Here is a 27,600-nt window from a genome sequence, read left to right on the forward strand (position 1 = left end):
CTTTGGATAAAAGCGTCTGCCAAATGACTAAATGTAAATGTAAGTAGGAAGTAACTTGCACTGGTCAGTGCACTGGTTACAGTGCATGCATAATTATTATGGAAGTTGATATTCTGATCATATTTCCAAACACATTTGACCAATTCCAAAGCACATCAATCTTAATAACTACAATTAATTTTGTATTTAATCACTTTTAAGTGATATATATTTGTCCATGAAGGCTGGAAGTGAAAAAATTATTTTCAGGTGTGCATAATTATTAAGCAGGTTTTCTTTTACAGATAAATTGAGCCAAAAAACTGATTTAACTCACACTGAAAAGTCCAAAGTTATTGAATGCCCGTGAGAAGGATGCAATACTAATGCAATAATAGAATTTGCAAAGTTAAGGCATGACCATTAGAAAGCAAAATGCTCATTGAGTCAGCACGGTCAGAAAAAAAACTGCTGGAGAAGAAAAGACAGGTTCTCAGAGACTTAGGTAGGCTAGATAAAAATGTTTTTTTTTTTTAAAGGACCCTCACTTAATCAGAATGACATGTTAATGTGTAAATTATATTTGCAAGATATAAAGTTATATCTAGTCTCTTATTAAACTGCATGCAAATGTTAGCAGTGGCAGTCAATTACTGAAAAATTACCAAAATGACATAATTACTATTGTAAAGAGTAGGAATAGCAGACAAATATTCACATTGTTTTATAACAGGTTTAGAGGGACACAACCCTTACGAAAATTAACCTGGTTTTACTAAAAAATAAAACCAAAAGCCTTGGTTGCTATAGTTAAATTACACTCTTTAAAATAAAGATGCTTCATTCACGATGCCAGAAGAACCCCTTTTGTCTACATGCTTTCATAAAGAACCTTTATCTGAAGAACCTTTCTGTTTCACAAAAGGTTCTTTGTGGCTATTTCCTGAAGTTTTGTCCCAGTCCGCCCCTGCATGCAAAGCTAGTTGATTGCGTAACTGCAATAAAGTAATAGACTATTTAACAATTACTTGTTTCCATAGGATATATAATGCATTTTATATTATTTAGACGCTTGTGTCTATATGTGTAGTGTCGAGATGCCAATTTATAATAAATGTAATAATATATGCTATAGCATGTTAAATGAAGTCAGATATTATTGCACTTTTCACAGTAGGCTACACGAAGTGATGTTGATAAAAATGCCAAATTGGATTTTCACACAAAACAAGGGGAGTCCGCTTTTAGCTATTATGCTGCCCGCAGTTGGAACCAGCTTCATGTCCCATTAAGATATTTTGTAAATTTCCTACCGCAAATATCAAATCTTTTTTAATGGAAGCTAACAGACCGTCTAAAATAGGCTAGGTTTTCCATCCGGTTATTGTGTAAATTATCAAGATAGAAATAATGTAGTGGCAAAGTTTGACAAGAGCACATTTTCTTACTATACTAGAAGAATACTTCCCTAAATGACAACAGACTCAAATGGTACTGTGACACGAACGACCAAAGAAATTAGAACATAATACCATTTCAGTTTATGATATTCAATTTCCCTCAAGGTTTTTTTAGTCAAAGAATCGTAACCGATGCACCCTGATTTAGTTTGACTTTTCAAATCACATCCATGACAAACTACTAAAAATAAGAGACATTACACAGACACAGAAATTTTACCTTTTATTAACAGTCAAGAGAAAATCTTACACTCTCTGTGAAGTGAATACTGTAGGCAAACCATCCCCAGATTTTCTACATCCCATTTGTAGCAGCTCCTGTGTACACTTCCAAAACTACTACATGTGACGCTATATTTAAATGCGTGTAAAAAGGTAGTCCCATTTAAAAAAAAAAAAAAAAACAGCAGGTAAATTAAACGGAGTCCATCCCAGTTTGCAGGAAACTGGCGTCAAACCCCATCATCTTTTGTGTAATCTAAATGACACATTCTGCTTTTTTCCAGTCTAACCTACTTACATAGATTTTTTTAAAGGCTTTAAAGTGAGCTTAAAGTATAAAAGACAAAAACATGACAGAAAAAAAAATATATATATATAAAAAAAATAAAAATCTACTTAATTGCCCAGATTTCCCAAACGTGGTGGAGAATGCCAGACGGCAGAGCTAGTGCGTTTAAAGAAGCGAGGTTTGGTCCGCCTGAAGATCTCTTCCAGTTTGGGTGGTTCAGGCTCTCCAAAATATGAATCGAGATTCAGTGGATTATAATATTGCTTCATAACAGCTTGCTGCAACTGGATACCTACACAAAACAACATGTCACATTAGGAGAATACAGTACATACAGCAGAATTTGACCATTTGAACCACTACACTCCCAGATGGAACAAAACGTAAACCGTAACTAAAAATAAACATACCCTCAGCCCAGGATGGTATGGGTTTTCTGGGCGCAGATTCATCATCTGTCGAGTCTTCGCTGTTCTGGTCCATGCCATAATCTTCAGGATTCGTTAAAACAGTCGATTTCTGGCCCTTTGGAGTGATCTGGTATGACTGTGGAGATTGCTGCCAAGTATGAAACAAGAGACGGGGGTCAGAAATCAGCTGTTCCAGACATCTGACTTTGGTTTGTGTTTCGAAGCAAACAAAAAAACTCAAGTTAGAAGAACTCATAGGCATCTATAAAAAACCTCCAACTGGAAATTTAAGTCTTCGTCGCTTTGCTTTTCTGGGAACTATTCTGTGCTTAGTAATGTTATCCAGCACATTCCCTCCTTCAGCAGGGGAAAGAGACACATAATCGTTGCCGTGACCTCACCTCAATGTCCACGGTCACGTTGAGTCCAGGTCCGTGATCTACGGTCTTATTATGAGCAGCTCCTTTCCCAACTGGAGTATTTACAACAGAGTTCTGTGGAGATGGAATAAGAGCTTTAGTTAATATTTAGTACAACAAAAACAAGCAAAAGGAAAGCATAGACGTTTACCTCCGTATCTACAGACTTGTTTAGGGCTGAACACTTATAGTTGTATTGAGCATTAGAGATGCAACTGATTGCAATTTTCTTGGCCGATTACGATTTTTTGCAAGTGTGGCCTGCCGATACCGATTTGATTTTCTTTCTAAAAACTCTAATTGACAGCATATACAAACAAAAATCTACCCTTTTTTTAATGCAATAAAAAAAAAGAAGAAAATTTACATAAATTATACAACATTACAATTCTCCCAATCTGGACAAAGTTACAGATATTCTTTCACTTAACTCAAAATAAAGTGCTCTTCGACTAGAAAAGAGAGAAATAATTAACTGAAAAGGAGTTGCAGTATATAACAATACAGATGTCATTTCCCACTACGTTTCTAAAATAGTCATTTTTTCCCTAACCTTATTAAATGTTATCCTTCACATCAAATTCTCAGTGTTTCAGTTAATTCAGTTTGAATAAGAAACTGTAGAGCGGTTAACACTCAAAATGAAATCAGTATCAACAAACTCTGATGGAAACACAGAAGCTGGCATTAGATGCATTTACACAGTGTTTGATGAAGCTGTGGTGCCATAAATCCATTTACACTGCAAAACAGCTGAGTTGCTCGGAGACACAAAACAGTTCTGCTGTGGCTTTGATTGGAACTATTTTCAATGAAAGAGTAAAAACAGTCAATATTCTGTCCAAATTGTAAGTCACTTAATTTTAACTTGTTTATTTAACTACTATTGTATAAAATCACATTGCAATTGTGTTGAAACACTTTGGTCGTGCAATGTTGCATACCTGAATCATATATTATAAACTTCTTATTCTTTACTACCACAGTATGCATCTATAAGAGTGCTGTTGCGCTCATTTGTTTTGATTTCTACAAGAGTCTCACACTCACTCGGGCTGCGCGAGCCTCATCTGGCATGACACAAATACATTATCAGTCACCGTAAATGTGACTAACCGGCTCGAAACCGGCAGTCACCGATCACGCAGAAAATCGGCTAATTCGGGTCCCTGGCCGGTCGATCGGTGCATCTGTATTGAGCATGTAAGCGGCTTGTGTTTTTGTGGCAGAGACCTGTTAATTTTACAAAACATTTAATTGGACTAGGAAAGTGCCAGATTTAAAATAAATAAAATGCATAAAAAAAAAAAAAAAAATTGGCTTCTATTACAAGAAAAACATATACAACTGGAAATTTAAGTCTTCGTCGCTTTGCTTCTCTGGAAACTATTCTGTGCTTAGTAATGTTATCCAGCACATTCCCTCCTTCAGCAGAAAAAAAAAAAATAAAAAAATAGAAATCAATCGTTGCCGTGACCTCACCTCAATGTCCACGGTCACGTTGAGTCCAGGTCTTTGATCTATGGCCTTATTATGAGCAGCTCCTTTCCCAACTGGAGTATTTACAACAGAGTTCTGTGGAGATGGAATAAGAGCTTTAGTAAATATTTATTAGATGTATATTTTATTAAATGCTTGGCATTTAGTACAACAAAAACGAGCAAAAAGAAAGCAAAAGCGTTTACCTCAATATCTACAGTCTTTTTTAGAGCTGAACACTTAGTTATAGCTGTGCTGAGCATGTTAGCTGCTTGCGTTTTTGAGGCAGAGACCTGTTAATTTTACAAAAACATTTCAACTGGAAAGTACCAAATATAAATGAAATGCATTAAAAATATATATATAAAAAAAAAAAAACACAAACGTGCATTTTTATTTTTGTGGTTGTTGGAAAAAATAATATATATATATATATATATATATATATATATATATATATATATATATATATATATACATACATACATACACACACACATATACTAGGGGTGGGCGATATGAGCCTTAAATTCAGATCACGATATTTTCCACTGTCCCGACGCGGGGCATGGCTGTAATGGAGATAATGAAAATATCGAAGGCTGTTATGAAAATGCTAAAAAATAAAAAATGACATGAAAACAAGTCTACGAACACATGATTAGATGTTAGATTATGATTATGATGCAGCAGTGTTAATCAAAAAAAAAATAATAGCTGCCTGAGGTGAAGCTGACTTTATGCCAATAAACTGAAACCCGTTCTATGACGCTTCCTATGATATTAATCATATAACCGATACATAACATAAACGTAACATTACAACTTGTATCTGCACAAAAGGATGCATATGCCAGTGAACTTAGCTATAAGTCAGCGCTATAGCGAGAGAGTTCTCCCGCCGTGATGCGCTTTAAACAGCGCGCTGAAACATGGGCAAGGACAGGATTTATATCTATAGATTTCTCATAATACTTATGTCATTATGGCAGATTTGTAAATTATGTCCATAGTACTACTGCCTTATCTGTATATTCTGTACATATGTAACTATTGTAGACACTGTATATCCTGTACCTCTGCTTATTGCACTTCTGGTTAGATGCTAACTGCATTTCGTTGCCCTGTACCTTACATGTGCAATGACAATAAAGTTGAATCTAATCTAATCTAATCTAATTTGTGCTATATTGTCATCTACATTATCAAGTGATTCCTAAAATTGTCTGCATGTTTTCGAAGCCATACGAAGTAAAAACGTCACTGTTGCATTATTATAGGATCTGTATTTTTTAAAAAGAAACCTATAAAAGCAATATGACCGTCTCAAATAACTTTGCATTTGAGCATGAAACTAAATACTGGTAATAGCGCATTCAGCTGCATGTAAATACATGTTAACATCCCAACGCAATCCTATTAGATTAATCAGATGTGTATGTAGCTAACCCAGACACTTGACTTCGAAGCCAAGCTTCTCTCCCTCTTCTCACGTCTATACTTTGAACCCCATGTTGTTACAAGCTAAACAATCAGAGCTCAGGGTGCTGCTAGAACCAATCAGAATTATTTTTACTTTTCCCCCACGATCATAGTTTTCACGATCGATCATCACCGTCACGGCCGAGTAATCGAGTATTCGATCGCTGATGCACATCCCTAATTGTGGTATGAGAAAATAAAAATTGGAATCACATTCTAGTAGACTATTAGTTAAATTACAGACAAAATATGTATTTTAACCTTATATAACTAGAAAAAAAAGAAAAAGAAAAAAAAAAACACTTTGAAGATCTAAGGCAAAAATAGAATGGTCTGTCTTTAGATGTGAAAAACAGCAAATGGACTGAAAGAACATGCAAATTTCACTCTATGACAGCAGATGGGGCGTATGGCCTCAATTTAACGTTCCTTTGGTTACCGCTGTAAATAAAGCTGCTCTCTGCCCATATGAACATGGAGGTAAGAGAAAAAGAAAATGCCATCTAAAGAGTGTTCCCTTCAGATACTTGTTCATATTAACTGCCCCCAATTCATTCCCCTGCCACGGGAAAAAAAAAAAAAAAAAAGTCTTTGTCCGTCCATCCAATGAATATGTAACAGTATCCACGGTATAGCAAAATCCATATCATGGCACAACATAAGTCACGTTAATACCGGTATAGCGCCCACCCCTAACACATACACATATACATTTTTAAATTGGTTTTATTTTTTCCACAAAATGCTGCTTATTGTTAGCTAATAACAAAATATAAATATTAGATGAATAACCTAAAGTAAATGAGAAAATGTTGAATTAGCAACTAACTGAATTAAGTGGTAAAATTACTACATTAAAGGTGCTGTAAGTTTTTGACTCTACGAAAGCATAAAAATACCATAATATGTTTGCAGATATTTAAGAAATATGCTAAGTTAACATACTCGTTTATCTGAAAAACAACGCTACAGTCAGTTTATTCTCCTTTAAAAATGTGTGTTCCGGCCCGGAATGTCAGTCTGTGTTTGTTATGGTTTGTGAAACCCGCCTACTGCCAGTTTACCCAATTGTATTTCAGCACGCCGGGTTGCCAGTTGGCGGAAAACACAGCGCATTCAAATTCATTCATCGTCATGTGCGCTCGTTCCTGTTGATGTTGTTAATCTGGCAACCTCATCAAGTCTGAGAAAGAGGGGCCGGGTGAAAAAAAAGCTTTTGTTTTGCTTTGGATAAAATCTTATCCAAAATTGCAGAATACTATAGGACAGCGGTTCTCAATTCCTCAAGTAGGGATAACTGCAGGCTTGAGCAATGGGCGTGGTGAAAGGTAGGGGCGTGGAGAAAGGTCTCAATGATTGGTCGACATAGCTGTCTGTCAGGGTGTGGGGGTAGGATTAGGGGTAGATTTTGTTGTACTGATTCACCTTTCGGAACCCCTCATTTCAGCACGCCCATTGCTCCAGGCTGCAGCTACCCCCGTCTCCAATTCCTTGACTTTAACTGTTGGTAATTACCTGTGCTGTAACTGTAGGGGGCGCCGGGGCGGAGGCTGCAGCCACAGCAGGACGTTTCTGTTGGGCTTCCCTCTCCTCTTCAGCCTTCCGGCGCTCTTCCTGTTAAAAGATCAAACTAATTTGATGAGATGAGATTATGTTACAAGTGTCCTAAGCAGGCGCTAAACATCTTCAACGTCCATATTGGGGAAAAGAGGGAAAAAATAATTCACACTTAAGACATCAGATGTTATGTGAGACTTCATCTTGTTGCATGCTGATTACGACAAAACAAAGCAAAGTCATTAGGACTACAAACAACAAAATCCTTACCATTTTCCTCTTCTCCTCCATCTCCCTCTTCTCTTTCTCTCTGGCTGCTCTCTCCAGTTCCTTCTGAAGAGCGATAGCCTTCTCTCTCTCTTGTCTTTCTCTGCAAAGACACAAACATGCGTGTTTAGCATCTCTCAATGTCATGCTTTCATTTCAAACAAGTGCATGAAAAATGAACACCAACTTCTCAGCTGCAGCCTGTCTTTCTCGCTCCCGCTCGCGTTCTCTTTCCCGCTCCTTCTCTTTCTCCCGCTCTTGTTCCTTCTTCAGCTCCAGAGCGCGTGTGGCATCGGCCAGTTTGCGGGCCTTCTCTCGCTCCTCTTCAGCCTTGCGTTTGGCCAGCATCTCCTGGTGTCGCCGCTCCTCTTCCTCCTGAAGAAAAAAAGGACAAGTATATAAATAGTTAAATATAATTGGTTACAAAAACTTAAAATCAGTAAAGTTTGGGATCAGTACAAAATGTTTTTTTTTTTAAACTACGCACTAAATTGATCCAAAGTGACAGCAAGGCTGATGATACGTGAGGCAAATTTGAGCAATTTTACTGGGCAACTTTGAGCAGTGTTGCTTGGGCACTTTCCACTGAGAATGGGTAATAAATTTCCATCTGGATAATTCAGATCGGTCATGGACCCTATACCTCACCTGGTTACCCGTCGATGGCAACATTAACCAAAATAGCCCTGCAACAATGCTCAAAAAGTTGCAACGTGCATTATCAGCATAAAACATTTATATTTCAAATAAATGCTCTTTAAACTTTGTTCAAAGAACACACACACAAAAAAAAACACTTTAAACAAATATGAAGCAGCATAACCATTTTAACTTTGAAAATCAGAAATGTTTCTTGAGCAGCAAATCATAAATATAAAAATCTATCATCAAGCTTGATATTATTTGCTATTGGATTAAAAAGGAAAGTTGTTGCAAAAGAATAAATACACAATTTGTTTGTAAAGTACCCTTTCATTATTTGAGGTCATCATTGCCTATACTTCAATTTCCGCCACTGAATTAAAAAAAAAAAAAAAAAAAAAAAAAAAAAAAAAAAATTGCAAAAAGGTAATTGCAAGTTCTGACTCCTCCTCATAATTGCGCGATACAAACTTTCAATTCTGACATTTTTATTTCACAATTGCGACTTTATATCTCGCAATTCTGTGAAAAAAAAAAAAGAGCCAGAAATGAAAGAAAAAAAAAAAAAAAAAAAAAAAAAAGCAATAACTTTACATTTTTTTTTTTATTCAGTTGCGGAAACGAGCTTGCTGAGGTTGACTTACAGCTTGCTGAAGTTTCTTTTGTCTGGCTGCCTCTTCCTGTTTCTTGCGGAGCTCCAGCTCTTCCTGTCGTTTAGTGGCCACCTTCTTCTTGGCTTTCTCCTCAGCCAACCGCTCAACACGCAGCTGAGAGAGAGAGAGAGAGAGAGAGAGACACAATAGAGCTTATGAAAAACTTTAAGCAAACACTCCAACTTTACACTAGAAAATTGGGTGTGGGTTTCCTCCGAGTCTTAAGATCTTCAATACCATGTCATTTTTCTTCTCCAGCTGTGCCATCTTTTCTTCAATCTTCTTTTTCTTTTCCTGTTCCTTCTCCTTTTCACTTTTTACTCGAGCCTCAACAACCCGTTTCAAACGCTCGTCCCGCTTCCTAAGCGGACAGAATTCACTTTTGAGTCCAGATTTGCGTTCACACTTAAACTACATTAATAATTCAGATTTACTGAAGAGTACTTAAAAAAAAAAAAAAAAAAAAAAACAATGGCGGCATAAGAAAAGCCGCTTCCCACCTTTTCATTTCTTCCTGTTTCTTTCGTCTCTCCTCCTCAATCTTTATCTTTCGCTCATTCTCTTGTTCTATTTTCTTGTTCAAGGCGTCCCACTTCTGCCGTTCTCGTTCCTGGAGGAAAAGTGATCATTTTAGAGTGCTTGTAGAGCAGCAATTAATTGAGTGAGGTTTCAAACAAGGATGATGGAAACTAGTGTTAAACCACATAGAAGGACAGGTTCTTTTGCTTTACGTGAAAGATGTAAAGTAAAAAAATTCAAATACAATAGACCGATTGAAGGCTAATGTCTCAGACACAAAAAGGGGCAAAGGTGAAGTTCCCAAACCACAAACACACATCCGCACACCACCTGAGCGATGAGGTTAATCAGACAAAGTCCGATGGTTCAGTGTCAGTTCAGTGACAAAGTGCCCATTAAAGGAAGTTCAGTATGAGTGTCACTACAGTTTAAAAGTTTGGGTAAGAATTATTTTTTTTTAAAGTAATCTCACCTGGGCTATATTTATTTGATCAAAAATACAGTAAAAACACTAAAATATTGCTAAATCTTTTTTTTTTTCAATAGTTTAAAATGTAATTTATTTCTGTGATCAAAGCTGTATTTTCAGCATCATTACTCCAGTCTTCAGTGTCACATGATCCTTCAGAAATCATTATAATATGCTGTTTTGCTGCTAAAAAATATATTATCAATGTTGAAAACAGTTGTGCTGCTAATTTGTGGACCATTGTACATTTTGTTCAGGACTCTTTGATTAATAAAGAACAGCATTCATTTAAAATAGAAATGTTTTCTAATATTATAAGTCTTTTCTGTCATTTTTGATAAGTTTAATGGAAACTTGCTGTATAAAAGCATTAATTTCTTTAAAAAAAAAACAAATATTACCAACCACAAACTTTTGAACAGTACAAACAAATGGCCACTCAACACGGAAATAGTCAAACAGAAATAAATGGTTGTGACTGACATGGAAGTGACCTCAGTCTTGATTCACTGTTTATACTCACCACAGAGCCAGAGCCCAACTGAGGGGGAAAGACAGGAAGTGCAATTACCAACTAAATAACTTGAATGTGCTACTCGGGGAAGCACATCAGCAAATATTTAGTGTCAATGCAACCAAACATATTAGACCACTCTGAAATACAAAAATATCTATGCTCACCTTGGTGTCAGTTTTGGTGGCAGATTGTTTGATGAAGGACTTCATGATGGTGCTGCGGCCCAGAGACCCAGGCGTCATCATCAGCATCTGGTTCTTCTGCACCGTGTGCACGAACGAGCGCATGTGTGGAGCGATACTCTACAGGGACACGACAAATGGACACATAATGGATTGTCTGGTCTGATCAAAGACTTGCTAATCAAATCTTCAAGAAACAACTCTTACGAATGCAAACAACCACAAAAAAAAAAAAAAACATTTGGACTTTAGCAGAATGCTGTTCTCCTCAAGACTCAAAAGACTCTTGTGGCTTCATAATGGATTCACTTTGGTGGATGGGCAGCATTATGGTAGTCAGAGATGCTCATACCGTGAGACACTTCTTTGGAGGGGATTGTTTCTTCTTGGGTGTGCTGATTTCCTGAGCTGCGTGACGCTTTGAGCCTGAACGTATAGGCCTGAAAGAAAAGCACTATTAGAAATCATACGGCATAGATCCACCAACTATGAGGAAAACAAATTAACATTGTGCTCACCGGCTATCTTCTTTGGATTTTGACCCTCCACTGCCATCTATTATGGGAAAATAAATAAACTTTTAACCTTGTCAACCTAATTTCATGCTCTGTATTTAACACCAGCAGATCTGTCAGACATGCACCTGTTTCTGAATTACGGGCCATGGATCGTGTGAAGCGACAGTTCTCAGTGGTGCTAGGAGATTCAGCCATCTCTTCTGGAAGTTTGCCTTTTACCTCAGGTTCCATTTCTTCAGTCTCCTCAGGTTCCTATGGAATCACCCAGCCATCAGTCATTTACAAATTGCAACGTGCAATAAAATAGTTTCTAACATCATACCATAAACAACTGTTTGCTTATGGCCTGTTCACACCAACTATAAAGGATATCTACAGTACTGTGCTAGTGTTTTAGGCCATTACTATTTTCAACAAAAAAGTGGTTAAGCCTGTTATTTCTACCTTTTGCTGTAATGTGTCAGTAAGAAATATCAGTTTACATTTCCAAACATTCATTTTGCCATTAATTGCAATAATCCTGTGAGATTATTGTATACACAAGCAGTCTGAAAACAGCCCGTGCTCCACACAGAGATCTGATCTCCTCATCATCCAGTCCATCAGATTGCTGTCAATGTTTGTATCGTTCATCAGCTGCAAAAACTTGTTTGAAAGCGATTCATTATATTGTTTCTCTCAAACATCACTATAGCTGTGGCGTGATTTTCTTAAATTTAGAACAATTTATAAAATTCTTTATAGTTATTGTCCTTGCTGTGAAGGGGCCCTAAATCTGGCTTGTGTCGCTCTCATTAGCAAAGGCAAATGAAAACAGCAGAAAGTTCTCCTCACCTCAGTTTGGACGATTTCTGGCTCAGGTTTGGTTTCAGTAGCTGGTTCAGTGACCATTTGCCGGGCATCAACCCTAAAACAGAAAAGTGAAACGGTGTTTAAAAGACCTCGACTGATAACAGAGGTTGTGGGTTCGAATCCCAGAAGAAACTATTCAACAACTTAAAGTAAAAGCACTCAACTGTTCTTCTTCGTTCTCCATTTCCTCAGTTTCAACATCCATACAGATGTCCTCTGGAAAGAGCAATGAAGATATAAATGTCATCAAAGTTAACAAAGAAACAATCACTTGATAACGCGATAAATCCTATTAAAGCATTCCAATGCATCTCAAACCATTAGAGTTGGCGACTTGAAACGATATGAGTTTAGTTTTGTAGCGGTGACTGTAAAAGTCTCACCGCTAACGGAGCTGCTGCAGGTCGAGTTTCCCAGTCTGGCTTTCTTCTTCAGGAAAGAGCGCCGGGATGCCCTGCGAACAGCTTCCTGGGTCATGCTATGTCTGAGGCCCACCAGAGAACGGCGTACCACCAGTGAGCGCCGAGCTGACGTCCGAGACGAGCCCTGAGGTGTCGCAGCAATGGGGATTTTATTTGCGGATCGGCCCGGAGACACACCAGCATTCAGCAGCAAATCTGCACTCAGACGCTCCGAGGACGGAATCTTCACCATAGCTTCAGACACCAGGATCTGATCCTGCTTGGAGCCTGAATCCTGCACCTCAATGGCTTCATTCACATCTGAAATGCTCTCTGACACTTCTTCCACCTCCTTAGCTTTGGCCCCACCTTTGTTACGGGTGCTGCGCTTGACAGGTTCGGTTTCAGCCGGGGCAGTGGTTTTGTTGCGACGTGTGCGGCGAGAAGGTTCCTCCATCAGGCTCTCAGAGCTGTCGGTCGACACGTGTGGCTTAACGAGTTCAGAGATGGTGTTCAGGGTCATCTGGACTGAGGAACGACGCAGGTTGCTGCGTTTCCCCTTGGAGAAACTACAGAGAGAGACAATGACATCAAATACTACATCCCTGTATGAGAAAAAAATTAAAAATCTGCCAGTTTGAGTTTGCATTTCCTGGGAATCAAACCCATGAACTTGGCGGCTGTTTGAGCTAAAGGAACGTAGGGCTGCGCAACCAATCATAACAAAATTAGTTAGATTTGTATAGAGTTAAATAGAGTTCTAAAGAGAAGCTTTAAGAAAATTATTTTCAGAGTTTTGCTATCTGTGCTATTTTTCAATTCATCTCAATGGATGCGCAGCGCACCTGTATTTGATGTACTGTGAACTCTAGTGTAACGGCGCACGACTCGCCGTCGCTTTGGTGAGAGCGATAGATAGATAGATAGATAGGCCTAGTATATCAGTCTGGCTAGTACATTTTTTTTAAGTTTACTCGCCAATGGCGATTCAATTGCCAAGGTGTCCGTAGAGGGTTGCAAATCGCATGCGATTAATCGTCCAGCCCTAAAATGAAACCTGAACTATCAACAGATAGACCTGTAAAACATTTCTGTACCAAGCAAATTAACAAAAACTGTGAAAACCCTTACCGTCTTTTGCTGCGAGACTCATTGAGCTCCATCGACACTCGCTTCCTGCGGTTTGTCTTCTTCTGTGAGGGAGTCTTTGGCATGAGTTCTGGCTCGGTGCTGAAGTCACTGCACAAAAAAACACATGTTTTTAATGAACATGTCTAATAACCTGAATACTTTATTTCTTTGAAGCATGCCAGCTTCTGTGGCTATTTTCATGGCAAGACAAATCTCTCACAGGTTTAAACCAGCACCATCTAATTAAACATTCTTCATGGATCAAGGCTTTTGGCAGAGAGAACATGTTGGAGGATAATAACCTGAATAGTGACTGATACTCCACCTCATATTTACAGTGTCTCTCACCTGGAAAACATGCGATAAGCTTCCTGCTGGATCTCATCCAGCCACACCATGTGGACGTTGTCAATTTCATTGGTAAAATCCTGCAGTTTCCCATTAAAAATCTCCATGAGGGAGCGCGTGGTCTCCGGCAAGGAACTCATGTTGGTGTCCCTGGAAATGAAAACACAATGAAAGTGCAATACTGACTAATAAAGCAAATCTGTGAAGTGTAAACAGTGGCATTTTGGGGGACAAAATCAATTTGCATGCAAATTATCACAATCTAACTTTACATTATGACTCCACTGGGCACTTTTGCCAAGCTGTCATTCTTGTGTTTGAGGGATAATGGAAAATCATTGCTTTTTCGTGGCAAACTTCACAACAAAGAGCAAAACGCCCAGACTCGTTCATATTTATGCGTTTCATTTGCATCCAGATGTAACTTAGCATGGAAATCGCTTTATTTGACATCTGCCATCTTATAATAAACAAATCGAGAATTTAGACGACAAAGGAAATCATTTCACAGATTTATGATGCAGGTAGATTACTGTATATATGACTAACACACTTTCAAGCACGTTTTTTACTCCCGGCTTTCTTTAGTCAAATAAAAACAAGTTTAATCTAATTTGGTGTCTATAAACGAAATCTTTATTCCGATCTCAGTCCAAACACAGCCGCAGATGAACATCCATGAATATAATAAACCAATAGATATTAGCTTGCATTTAGGTTGTTACATTTATGACGTAAGAATATTACAATTACACATAATAACTAAAACACATAAAGCATAACAAAGTTTAAAACGGCATCTAACGTTACCTCTTTCGCCTGTATGCACGATCGCGCTGCAAAAATAAACACTTGATGATCCAAAGTTACAATCCTAGCTTCTATTTTGTTTATAAACATTAGATGCTACTTCGCGTCTTCTTCTCTTGTTTGTCATCCACCCGCTCAAAACGGTTTAAATAGTTTAAAATTCTGCTCTGACGAATAATGAGCTACGAACTCTGATTCTGGGCGGGGCCAAAGAATCCGTGTCTGCAATTGAACAATACTGTTGTCTGTCACGACAAATTTGGCCAATCACACCCAAGACAATTTTGGAAAGGACGAGCTGTGCTCTCATTGGATAAGACGCATGTCTGTCATTGATTCAAACCGTCCAATGCAGGAAGAGAGCGGTGAAGTCCCCGCCTCCATCGTGACGTAGCGTGTTCGACATTCCGTGTGAAAACCGAGCAAAACACAACGAGTTCCGTGCTTTGTACATTTTATTAAACATAAAACTAGATCATCTTAACAGTTTAGAATTCATTTATAAGAGTTCTTGAAATTTCCCAACCGTTTTGTATGTAGTACAAAAAACTAGAATGAATTATTAGGATTAAATACGAGCTTCACACTGTTACCATGGTAACAGAAGCAGCTAGCTTGCTAGCTCATCGTTTGAGCAGACCCGATGTGTTTTACTCGATAACGAGCGTCATTTGTAATCTTTTCGTGTTTTATTTTTCCTTTAAAATATAAATAATAGACACCCCACACTGAAACGACAATGTAGGTGAGTTTGAAAGCTCGCCAGGTAGTTTGGTTGACTATCATTGACTAGCAGATTAACATGATTTCTAAACAGATATAAATATATTACATTTTTCTTTAAACAACTGTGTTTATATGTGCTATGTTTGCAATACAATATATTGTATAGTTAGCTGGTGTATAGCTTATTCAAAATGAAACCAGTGGTTTGTAAACAAGCATGGTGTTTTTAAAGTATCTTGGAGTATCTTGTAAACACCATGCTATATGAATAAAATACCATGCTATTACCATCTGATACTGCCACCATACCATGGTTTTTCTCCACAGTATCTTTTTATATGGGGTTTATAATAAACATTGCACAGTCTATTTGAATAAGTATAAATCATGATCAAAGAGAAGTGTCATAAGGACTGAAAGTGCACACGACAGACTGACCTGTGCTTCTGTCATTATTAAATAACTCTAATCCTCTTTGCAGGATTTATTTTTAGAGGATGGACGAGACATGCAAGGTGATCAGAACCTGAAGCTCAGGTAAACGACAATCCGCTGATGGAGATGTGCTGTCACAGACCATGAAGAAAATATTCAACTTCAAGAAGAAGAAGGGCTCCCCCAGCCCCTCCGAGACGGGGAGCGTGCTGTCAGCCAGCTATGATGTGAAGGAGAAAGACCTCGGGAAGGTCCACAAGGCTGCGTTCAGCGGAGATGTGGCCAAACTCAGACAGCTGGCCAAAAAGAATGATTTAAACCAGCTGGATAAGGAAAACAGGTAATGGTTGATGAACTGCAACTGTTTTGTTTGTAGTGGACAAAGCAAAATGTAAATACGGAATCTTACCACGAGAGCGATTTACACATGGAAGATTGACTGGATTGAACCTTCTTAGATCTTAACTTTAGACTTAAGATAGACATTTTCTGTAATGCGGCCCCAGGTGTCACCATCAGACTTCTCCTTCAGGGCTCAGCGATAGGGATTTGGCCAGTAGTTGTGTTACTTTTTCTTGCCATGCTAACATTTTCATTTTCCCAACATACAAAAGAATGACCTATATTTATTTTTTAGCAAATACTTTTTTATGTTTGTTAGAAATATTTATATTTTTCATTAGCATATACAATGAAGTGAAGTGAAGTGACATACTGCCATGTATGGTGACCCATACTCGGAATTCGTGCTCTGCATTTAACCCATCCAACGTGCACACACACACACAGCAGTGAACACACACACAGCAGTGAACACACACACAGCAGTGAACACACACACACACAGCAGTGAACACACACACACACACACACACAGCAGTGAACACACACACAGCAGTGAACACACACACAGCAGTGAACACACACACACCGTGAACACACACCCGGAGCAGTGGGCACCCATTTATGCTGCGGTGCCCGGGGAGCAGTTGGGGGTTCGGTGCCTTGCTCAAGGGCACCTCGGTCGTGGTATTGAGGGTGGAGAGAGCGCTGGACATTCACTCCCCCCACCTACAATCCCTGCCGGCCCGAGACTCAAACCCGCAACCTTTGGATTACGAGTCCGACTCTCTAACCATTAGGCCACGACTTCCCTTAAATATGGATTTGGTCTGAATTTGTTTTAGATTTTTAATTGGCTTGTTAACATTTTCGCTGGCTCCATTACAAAAGAATAACCTGTTTTTATTTTTTTTGAGCAATTTTAACTAAAAGTTATTTTTCATTAAAATATTTTTTTCTTTGCAAAATCAAAATGTTCAACAAGCTGGAATTGATACATCTATAAAGTAACTATTTCCATGGTCAACATGAAAATTTGAGAATTGATGGGATTGTAAAAAAAAAGGGTGTTTCATACTAAAATCCAGTTTGCTAAATCAATGCCTAAATAGGTGTTTGGTTATTGTTTATTCTTTGGAATAACCTTTACGATAATACTAAAAATGTTTATTAAGAGAGTAAATAGGGTCCATTTTGATTTCTTGTTCACATTATGATGCATGAAGAAGAATCATATAATGGTAGCAATTGTTGATACATAATCATATTTGAAGTCCTAGCAGCTTAAATCCCAAGACACCTTGTTCTTTCAGAAGAAATATTCATACATTACTGTTTAAAAGTTTGGGGTCTGTATTATTTTTTAATGTTTTTGAAAGAAGTCTCTTCTGCTCACCAACAAAAATACAGCAAAAACAGTAATATTGTGAAATGTTATTACAATTTAAAATGTTTTCTGTTTGAATATATTTTAAAAGTTGATTTTTCAGCATCATTACTTAAGTCTTCAGTGTCACATGATACTTCAGAAATCATTGCTGATTTGCTGCTCAAAAACATGTCTTGTTATTATCAATGTAACAGTTTTTTGTGGAACCCATGATACTTTTTTTCAGGATGCTTTGATGAACAGGAAGTTCAAAAGAACAGAATTTATTTGAAAATATAAATCTTTTGTAACACTTTAAATGTCTTTACCTTGCTGAAGAAAAGTATTGGTTTCTTTAAAACACAAAGCAAAAACATATTTGCTATTGTTTTAAACTGTTTGTAGCTTCCAGTAATTTGTATCTTCAGTAATGCTCTAATTTATCCTCTGTGATTGGACCCGCAGGACTGCGCTGCACATCGCTTGTGCCTGCGGACACACAGATGTGGTTCAGTACTTAGTGGAGAGCAAAGTGAAGCTGAACTTATGCGACAATCAGAACCGCTCCGCCTTAATGAAGGTACATTCAGTTTGTTCTTGTGAAATCATAAACATAGAAATACTTGCTGACTGGTATGTCTTTGTGGTCATGCACGTCTGGTAGGCGGTTCAGTGTGAACAAGACCGCTCCGTCTCTTTGCTCCTGGAACATGAGGCTGAACCCAACCTGGTGGACATCAATGGAAACACGGCACTGCACCTGGCCGCCCGTATCCCCTCCCTACCTGTGGTGCTTCAGCTCCTGGAGCACTCAGCCAACATCAACGCACAAAATAAGGTGAAACTTTACTGTCCGACTTCAGATTATCACAGTAGTAACCACACAGCGGCTGTCTGATGCATAAAGATGAAGTGTATCATTTCTGCAGTGCCAAATTGCAGAAATAATGGACTACTAGCTAGCTTTCTACTTAGTGCGTACTGTATAATATACACTAAAATGCTTACTCATACCATTGGTTGAGCCAGAAGTGCTATTTAATTTAAGGATGCACTTCTGGCTCAACCAATGGTATGAGTAAGCATTTTAAATCTTATAAACCAAAAGCAATCGTCTTGCACATTGAAAGGTAAGATAGTTAATGCAATCCAATCTTGTTTTGTTGTGGTTTGATTGACAGGATGGCAACACTCCACTGATGCTGGCTGTGATGGAAAACCATGCTGACATGACAGAGCTTTTACTGAAAGAGGGAGCGGATGTTAATGTCAAGAATCAGGAGCAACGGTTAGAAAGACGCACTTTTAATGGATTAGTTCATCCAAAATGAACGTTCTGTGGTCATCATTCTTAGTATTGTTCTAGTGCGCATTTAGGAAGATATAATGGAGAAATGTTAAGAAATTGTGCTCTATTCATTTTCTTTTCAACAAATTTAATAAATAAACAGGAATAATAGGACTGATAAACAAATGGATAAATAAACAACAATTGATTTGCAAGCCAAAGAAATTAGAAAGTGATTCACATAAGTATTATTTTATCATTACTGTCTTATTATTTATTCATATTTTGAATTAGATTTTGTTTTCTATTGATTTTTTTTTTTAGTAATTTATTGTGCATTTTAGTTTTTATTAGATTTTTATTTTGTTGTCATAGTCATATTGTATTTGTTTTTATTAGGTTTTATACATTTTTATTTCAGTTTTAGATTATGATATGTCGTTATTATATTGTTTTTTTAACTTTATTTTTATAGAACATTAATATTGTTAATAATATTAATTAATCATTTATATTCTGTTTTATTTCTGTTAAGAATAAATGTATTTCAGTTTACATAAATGCCTTCTAGTATGTTTTTAGTTAATGATAACAACACTGATTCACATTCTGTCTGTCATTGTGAAGGTCTGCGTTGATGATAGCTGCGTGCAACGGACAAATCAGCATGGTGCGTTTGCTTCTGCAGTACGATGCCGACATCACGGTGAAAGATGATAAGGGATGGTCTTCTGATGATTATGCTGTCATGAATGGACACCACGCGTAAGGACTTTCTTCTTTTGCCGGCTAAGATTTCAAACTCACCATTTGAATTTAAAATAGTCCTTACTTTGTTGGTTTCACAATGAATGTTGGAAATTTGTGTTGCTTTTACCTATTTTAATGCATTATAAGTTAGGAACATTTGAAATGCTGATAGCGATATGTTCACATTGGCAAATGAACTGCAGATGTTGTGTGTTGTGAAAACAGAAAGCTTTGTTTGAAGCATTTGCTTGTAGGAGCTAATTTCAATAATCGTTCTGTTCCAGATGTTCACATCTGATTATCGAGCATGGGACAAAAAGAAGATCCATTCAGTCACCTTCCCATTTCACTGCCAGCAAAAAGAAAGGCAGCCCCAGTGGTATTGGGGCCAGTTTGGCTTTGGGAGTACCAGCTCTGGATAAAGATGGTGAGTCTAATTGTGTTTAACTTGATTTGCATAATTGAAGGATTTTAGTGTCATTTGTAAATGTATGTCAGTATTGCTGCAGTGTTGACTGCAGTGTTTTGATTCGGTTCTGTTTCCCCACTGTTACTCCACACTCATCTGTTGTAGCAGCAGGAAGCAGGTCCGCAGGAGCAGGGAAAGGTATTGCCAATGTGTGCCAACCAACGTGCTGTAGATCAGACACATTATTCTTTGCCATTTCAGAGATTCACCCAAAAATGAGAATTTGCTGAAAATGTACTCATCCTTAGGTCATCCAAGATGTAGATGAGTTTGTTCTTCATCAGATCAGATCTGGAGAAATTTAAGATTACATCTCTTGCTCAGCAATGAACCCTCTTCAGTGAATGGGTGCCGTCAGAATGAGAGTCCAAACAGCTGATAAAAACACCACAATAATTTCTCTAAATCTGGTCTGATGAGGAAACAAACTCAATCTACGTCTTGGATGGCCTGAGGGGGGAGTAAATTTTAAGCACATTTTCATTTTTGGGTGAACTATTCCTTTAAGACACAATATTAAGAGTAGTGTGAGATCATTTAGTGTTGCTTAAATTGGTAAATCATGGTGCGTCTTGTCATAGGAGCTGTTCTTTGTATGTGTTGTATGCTTACATGCTAGATTAAAGACCTACTCATACCAAGAATGAAGTTAAAAAATGAGACTAGGTGAAAAAAAATCCAGTCTTGGAACAATTTAAAGCAAAAACCTCAGCTCAGCAGACAATGCAGATTTCACTCAATTTAATGTAAAAGTAATGTTTTACTTACTCTTTAATCCTGTCATATATAAATATATGCTATAATAGAAGTGTACTGTAATAGCTGTCCAGATGTTGTGGTGATATACATTAAACATCATCCCGCTTTATCAGAAAATGTTTGCGATCAAACTGCTTTTTGCTCAGCAAACCTATAATAATAGGTTTTAGATACTTGACCCAAATGCTTATCGGTCTTAACCCATTGGTCTTTTTGTCAAACAAATGAGAAAAAAAGAGATAAAAACATAATTTATCGGTGTGAATAGGTCTGTAGGAATGCATCGTTTCACCACAAATGAATATTCAGTCTAATTGGTAATGGGTCTTTATATTTCTAGTTAACTTTATGGCAAGAAAATGTTTGTATTAGCAATGGATTATTTTTTGGCTATGCTCTATTTTGTCTTAAGTGCAGGTAATCTTTTATATTTCTCTCCTCAGATACAGAAGACAATTCTCACACAGACTCCATTAGCAGGTGAGATGGCATTGGTATGTCAAAAAAGAAATGGGTGATAAAAGCAGCTACAAATGATCATTTTATCTAGCACGAAATTGTTTATTTGCAGGGCATCAAAAAGTGCTGCTGCTGATTCTTGGCCTTCATCAGATGATGACGACGAGTTAGATTTGAGCCCAAAGGTATTTTTAAGCAGTTCTGAATAGCACATGAAAAATTTATTTCAAATAATGTAATATTGGGTAATACAACGCTTTTTTTTACAGAAACAGAAGGTAAACTTGAAGAAACTCATAAGCGTCTCAAAAAGGGAAAATGTAGAAGGTACGTTTTAAATTTAAATATTTTTGTGAAGTCTGTAAGAATTGTGGTTGTGTTGCTGTGATTTGAAACCTCTACCCTGTAGCAAAGTCCCTTCAAGGCAAGGCAGTCCCATTAGTTGGCCATCTTGGTAAGGACAATAGGCAAGCAAACACTGCTATTGTCCACTTGAATGAGAAAAGACTGAAGTGTTTAAAATGTTTGGCTAAGCTAATCTACAATTTAAAAAATTTAAAAGGGTCCACTGAGCATTGTGATATGCTGTCTCTGTCTGTAGTTATAGCAGATCGGAATGCAGACAAATCCTGGAGCGGATCAGAGTCTGAACCGGACAGTGAGGATGAGGGTGCAATCCGCCCACCACTGTCTAGATCACTCCCCTCCAGCAGCACCTCCCTCCAACCCCCTGTAGCAACCCAACCTGCCGCTTTACCCCACCCACCCCAGATGAGCTCCACTCCCTTCAGCACCCTTAAGGTAACCCTCACTGTGCCTCTGTGTGGTACATTGTCTAACTCTTCACTTCTTTATTGTTTTTATTCAACCCAATCCACCCTGCCATATCAGGTGGGCAGAATGAGCCTTCTGGTTCAGAGCCGCCTTCTGGTAGCAAACTAGGTATGGAAGGCAACGAAAGTCCAGAGGATGAATCTGAAGAAGAAAATGCTGAAAGTGAGGATGATGATGGTGAAGATGACGATGATGGTGAAGAAGAAGAAGAGGAGGAGGAGGAAGAGGATGGAGAAGATGAGGATGATGATGATGATGACAGCGATGATAAAGAAGATGAAAATGAAGATGGGGAAGAAGATGACGAAGAGGAAGATAAAGAAGAGGAGGCTGCTGTGGCTTGTGAGACAACAGGCCTTCCTGGGTTCCCCAAAACCATGGCTATTGGTACAACGGAACAATCAGATATGGCTGATGAAAATGTCAACCAACCTAATCGGGACATGATGGAGGATAGAGTCTCAGGAGATAGTCCTCTGAAGGTAAAGACAGATCAAGAAAAAGATGCTCCAGATAAAATGGACATGAAAGAAACAATTCCTGATAAGACACTTTTTGGAGGTCCAATTCCAGGAATTCTTGATTTAGAGGATGGCTGTCTTGTGTCAGCCGTCAGAGTCAAGGCGAGATTCTCTGATGAGGAGGAGAATGAGGAGGCCAGTGATAGTCCAAGTCCTCCTGCAGAATGTGAAACTTCTTTACCAAGTGTGGACAGAACATTAAACAGAAATCCAATTGAGAGAAAGATTGAAAACCAAAGTGATGATGATGATGACGATGAGGAGCTGTTGAAGGCTGAGAAGAACATTTTAGAAGTGGAGCCCTCTCAAGGGACAACCATTGAATGTGATCCACAACTTCAATATGAAACTGATGATATACGACTTAGACAAAATGAAGGAATAGCTGATCTTGATACCAGCAATCTGGATACTCCTTCAGCATCACCTAAATCAAAGGCTTTAACTACTGCAGATGATGTTGATGAAGATGATTGGGATGATGTTGATGAGGAAGAAGAAGTGCAAACGAAGAAGCCACTGAACCTATTTCTGACATTGCTGGGACAGAAGGAACCAGAGAGCCCTGAGGTATCTTGGGAGTGTAGCTCAGACAAAAGTGATGGGATACCTGAAGGAGATAAGGAATCAGACATGGATATGCCAAGTGCAGATAAAGACCAACATCAAGAGGCTTTGGTTCAGGATGACAACACTTCAAAAAGGGCATTGTTACAACCTATTGAGCACCTTTCCCAGAGTCCTTTACATGAAGAACCTACTGAACACCTTTCCCAGAGTCCTTTATGTGAAGAACCTACTGAGCACCTTTCCCAGAGTCCTTTACATGAAGAAACTACTAGGCATCTTTCCCAGAGTCCTTTACATGAAGAACCTACTGGGCACCTTTCCCAGAGTCCTTTACATGAAGAAACTACTGGGCACCTTTCCCAGAGTCCTTTACATGAAGAACCTACTGAGTACCTTTCCCAGAGTCCATTACAAGAAGACCCTGGGTGCATCGATCAGAGTGATGAGAGTGAAACTATACCAGTGTCCATGATTGTTGGACAAAGTGATGAAGACCAGAGTATAATTCAAGAGGACGACAGCCAAGTGAAGCAAATGCAGTACGACTTTGCAAGTGGCTCGGTCAAGTTTTCTGGAATAGATCAGGTCTCTGATGTCTCTGATGATGAATCTATGTTGGAAGAGGATGATGGATGTACTGATGATGCAGATCAACCACAGACTTCAGATCTCCCCAATAGTAGCCCAAAACTTTCCACCACGTCAAGTCCAGCACAAATGGAAAAACCATTGCTGATGAGATCTCTCTCAAATAGCCCCAAACCTTTAAATGCAATGAGCCCAGTTCCAACAAGTCCAAAATCCCCAACAAGTCCTAGTCCCAAACACACATCATCTAGGCAATCTACTGCACCTAGCCATCAACATTCAACAGCAACTAGTCCACAAAACTCAAGTTCCTCAAGCCACTCGCCAAGTCCCCAACATTGTAGTCCATTGCCTTCAACGTTTATTCATCTGGATCAAGACTCACAGGACATTAATAAATCTACAAATCCGGAATCTCCTCAACATTCACGCCATAACTCTCAAGATGAGGATGACCTTTCGGTAGAGTTTGCAGATGAACGTCCAACTGAGGTGCATGAACCAGAAAAAGCTCTTCAGGAAAAAATTCCCTACACCGTCATAGATGAAGTTGATCTCACTTCTGATTCTGATGAAGAGGATGGTGGGGAAGAACTTGAGAAGTTGCTTGAACTGAACACTGTTAATAAATCTGTAAAGAAAGAAAGATGTTCTAAGCCAGGATCATTACAGGTACTCAGGAGACGATGGCTAGAATAGCCATAGCTTGTGGCTTGTAGTTATAGCTTCTAGATGTGGTAGCTATAGATTGGGGACAAACACTGAAGATGCAGTCCTGAGAAATGTGTTCTTGCTCATCCCACTTGTTTTGTGTCTTTTATTCCTTTATATATCTAATCTCGTTGAAGTACACCACTTCTATTGCAACAGTTTATTCTGGTTTGAGTGTAAAATGCTTGCCATTTATACTGGTTTGCAACTCATATTCTTCGAATAGGAAGAGGCCTCCACAGAGGACAAGGAAGAAGAGGATGAAGAAGAAGATGAAAGGGAAGAACCGGAGGAAAAGGCTAAAGATTCTCAAAATGGTGGTGCAAGCAAGGAAAAGCGAAGAGGTACATTTTCATCCTTGATGGTTTGATGGATTCTTTTACTTCAATGTCAGTGGCATTTAGTGACCATTTATATAATGTATTAACTGACCATATAGTGAAGTGACATTCAGCCAAGTATGGTGACCCATACTCGGAATTTGTGCTCTGCATTTAACCCATCCAACGTGCACACACACAGCAGTGAACACACACACACCGTGAACATGCACCCGGAGCAGTGGGCAGCCATTTTATGCTGCAGCGCCCGGGGAGCAGTTGGGGGTTCGGTGCCTTGCTCAAGGGCACCTCAGTCGTGGTATTGAGGGTGGAGAGAGCGCTGGACATTCACTCCCCCCACCTACAATCCCTGCCGGCCGGGGACTCGAACCCGCAACCTTCGGATTACAAGTCCGACTCTCTAACCATTAGGCCACGACTTCCCCTAAATATATACGATTCTTTGCATGTTTTTCCAGATTTCCTTTCAGAATTGGGACTCGAAAAGGAAGATGAAAATGACGAATCTCCCTGGGATTCAGAGGTCAGTCGCAAGACATTAAACCAAGCAAAGCTGATGAAGTCTCTATACAGAAATGCAGTATATGTGTACATCATCACAATCAGGAATTTCCCAACCGGTGATTAGAAAACACCGTGAAGTTTGTGATAGAATGGCAAGGAGTTTGTGGAATTAAATATAAATTAGTTAAAGGTGCCATAGAATGGAATAAATAATAAGAGTTCTGTACATGGAAATAACATACCGTGAGCCTCAAACAACGTTGTTTCCTCCTTCTTATGTAAATCTTATGCATGCAAAAGACATTGAAAAAGAGGCGAATCCCAACATAACACAGACTGTATTAGTGTCGGGATCATTAATGTTTACACACCCAACATTTGTTTAATGTATCCCAGCCCATGTTCTAGGCCAGCCGGACCTGCACAGCCGAATCATCGATGCTATTAAAACAAACAAAGACCTATAAATAAATAAAAATAAACCAAAATTATTTTAAATCTTTAGCGATTAAGATACGATAAAGATATCGCTGACCCTAAACTGCGATATCCTACTTTTATTAACTTTCTAATGTGACAAACAAAGTCCAAAACCGCTTTTAACAGCTGGATCTGGTAACACAGAGGCTGCGTCCACACCCTCACTCACAACTCTCTCTCAAGCCTAATTCACTCTACCAGCGTCTTGCAGCGATCATGTTCATACTATGGATGCTAAACATTCTTGCAAAATCTCTCAAAATCTGTATCTTCGTCTGATAAAGGCTCAAACATATAAGGTTGGATGTCTAATCTCTCCATCGTTCACGCCGGGCAGTAGAGATCTATTTGCTGTGTGAGCTACTGAAATGAGCCGCACTGTGAAACAGCCAATCAGAGCAGAGCTCCACATTATTATTCATGACCTTTCCAAATAAGATAATAACAGACCATTTCATTCTAGGGACAAATCCTAGGGTTGTAAATGGACAAGTAAAACCGTTTCTGGAGAACTTTTGCCCTTACCTAAGTCACATACCTTCTATGGAGATATCAGAGAACAATTTAAAATATTGTATCAATGCATTCTATGGCACCTTTAAACAAAAAGGATATGAAATTATTCAAATAAATTAGTTAGATTGTAGTTATATTTAATAATAATTATATTATTTTACTTGAAATAAGTAAACAAAACTATACACTAAAGTTGTTTTAATTATTTAAAAATGCAAAAATTAATTTATATTTACAGATAAATAAATTGTAGTTATATTTAATAAATAATTATATTATTTAACAATTACTATATATTTAAAGGGGTCATCGGATGCCCATTTTGCACAAGTTGATATGATTCTTTAGGGTCTTAATTAAAAGTCTATAACATACTTTGGTTAAAATTTTTCAATGGTAGTGTAAAAATCACCCTCTTTACCCTGTCAAAATCAGCTCTGTTTTCAGCAAGTAGTTTTTTTTTTTTCTTTTTCTTTTTGAACCTTGCCTTATACACAGAGGCACTGTCATGTTAGAATAGAAAAGGGTCCTGTCCAAACTGTTGCTATAAAATTAGAAGCACACAACTCCATAGAATATCATTATATGCTTAAACATTAATGCCGGTTTCACAGACAGGGTTTAGACTAAATTAGGCCATAGTTCAATTAGGACATTGAAGTAAATATTAATAAAAGTGCCTCAGAAAAACACATTACTCGTGTCCATCTTGAGACAATTCAAAGGCAATGATATATTTTAAGATCAGTCAGTGCAAGTTTCTTTCAGTTAAAACAGCTCATACTTACATTTTAGTCTGGGACTAGGCTTAAACCTTGTCTATGAAACCGGGGGTTAGATTTGTACTCATGGAAATGACTAATGACTGTGACCACATTTCATCCTGATATTCTCAAATTTTTCCCTCGCAGTCTGGTTCTGAGAGCCCACAGAAGAAAGTGGCCAGTGCTCTACACACTTCCGCCAAATCACATAGATCTATGTACAGTATTTGTGAGGAGAACACTGAAGGTATGTAAGGCATTTAGGGATATAAAAATATGATTGCATTTGAGAATGGAATACCGTAATAGCTTTGTCTGTGTAGCCTTCTGCAACCATTTCATGCTTGAAAATATGAAAAAGATTGACATTTTCCATCGCTTCTGCTTAACAGATGTTTTACAAGACTTGCTATACTAAATTATGCAAAGTTTAGGTTATTTGTAGATTTGCATTTCATAATCTCATTGAATTCCTTTGTAGACTTCTTATACGTTCCCTCCTTTGTAAGAGGAGGGAGGAACGTTAATTTATTGAGAAGTATAGGCCAGCCAGGAGGCTGCAGGCCGA

At 38.2% G+C, this 27,600-nt stretch overlaps 2 protein-coding genes across 5 annotated transcripts in view; one reads left to right on the forward strand and one right to left on the reverse strand.

Moving 5' to 3' along the window:
- Positions 1-1,648: 1,648 nt before the first annotated feature.
- Positions 1,649-14,856, reverse strand: incenp (inner centromere protein). Of its 4 annotated transcripts, none has more exons than XM_079412133.1 (21): positions 14,607-14,856; positions 13,797-13,946; positions 13,449-13,556; positions 12,300-12,886; positions 12,081-12,132; positions 11,899-11,971; positions 11,190-11,316; positions 11,065-11,101; positions 10,899-10,986; positions 10,529-10,666; positions 9,360-9,469; positions 9,097-9,220; positions 8,851-8,973; positions 7,752-7,939; positions 7,568-7,667; positions 7,256-7,354; positions 4,465-4,551; positions 4,262-4,354; positions 2,762-2,854; positions 2,361-2,508; positions 1,649-2,242 (listed from the first exon to the last, which is right to left on the reverse strand). In XM_079412133.1, the coding sequence occupies exons 2-21, from the start codon at positions 13,934-13,936 to the stop codon at positions 2,058-2,060; spliced, it is 2,700 nt and encodes an 899-aa protein (XP_079268259.1). In that variant the 5' UTR covers positions 13,937-13,946; positions 14,607-14,856; the 3' UTR covers positions 1,649-2,057. The 4 variants fall into 4 exon arrangements, with proteins under 4 accessions (XP_079268259.1, XP_079268258.1, XP_079268261.1 ...); XM_079412132.1 differs by having other exon boundaries at positions 1,650-2,242; positions 10,511-10,666; positions 14,607-14,748; XM_079412135.1 differs by lacking the exon at positions 4,465-4,551 and having other exon boundaries at positions 1,650-2,242.
- A 135-nt stretch (positions 14,857-14,991) lies between these two features.
- The window catches only part of ankrd26 (ankyrin repeat domain containing 26), a 37,366-nt gene continuing 24,757 nt past the window's right edge, over positions 14,992-27,600 (forward strand). Inside the window, exons 1-15 of the mRNA XM_079412151.1 lie at positions 14,992-15,351; positions 15,814-16,107; positions 17,944-18,058; positions 18,143-18,316; positions 18,660-18,766; positions 19,394-19,531; positions 19,801-19,943; positions 20,091-20,123; positions 21,188-21,224; positions 21,316-21,388; positions 21,473-21,530; positions 22,095-24,388; positions 24,654-24,771; positions 25,227-25,291; positions 27,180-27,279. Of these exons, the coding sequence (XP_079268277.1) occupies positions 15,911-16,107; positions 17,944-18,058; positions 18,143-18,316; positions 18,660-18,766; positions 19,394-19,531; positions 19,801-19,943; positions 20,091-20,123; positions 21,188-21,224; positions 21,316-21,388; positions 21,473-21,530; positions 22,095-24,388; positions 24,654-24,771; positions 25,227-25,291; positions 27,180-27,279 (3,652 nt within the window). The 5' untranslated portion in view covers positions 14,992-15,351; positions 15,814-15,910. The remainder of the gene's footprint in view (positions 15,352-15,813; positions 16,108-17,943; positions 18,059-18,142; positions 18,317-18,659; positions 18,767-19,393; positions 19,532-19,800; positions 19,944-20,090; positions 20,124-21,187; positions 21,225-21,315; positions 21,389-21,472; positions 21,531-22,094; positions 24,389-24,653; positions 24,772-25,226; positions 25,292-27,179; positions 27,280-27,600) is intronic.

Source organism: Barbus barbus (assembly GCF_936440315.1).
Source record: "Barbus barbus genome assembly, chromosome: 48".
In the NCBI taxonomy this organism is placed as follows: domain Eukaryota; kingdom Metazoa; phylum Chordata; class Actinopteri; order Cypriniformes; family Cyprinidae; genus Barbus; species Barbus barbus.

Coding starts and splice junctions, on each gene's coding strand:
- incenp (XM_079412132.1), bottom strand. CDS start 13,936: ATGAGTTCCTTGCCGGAGACCACGCGCTCCCTCATGGAGATTTTTAAT. Junction 7,355..7,567: donor TGGAGGAGAAGAGGAAAATG/GTAAGGATTTTG, acceptor ATCTTTTAACAG/GAAGAGCGCCGGAAGGCTGA. Junction 2,509..2,761: donor ACGTGACCGTGGACATTGAG/GTGAGGTCACGG, acceptor CATACTTGGCAG/CAATCTCCACAGTCATACCA.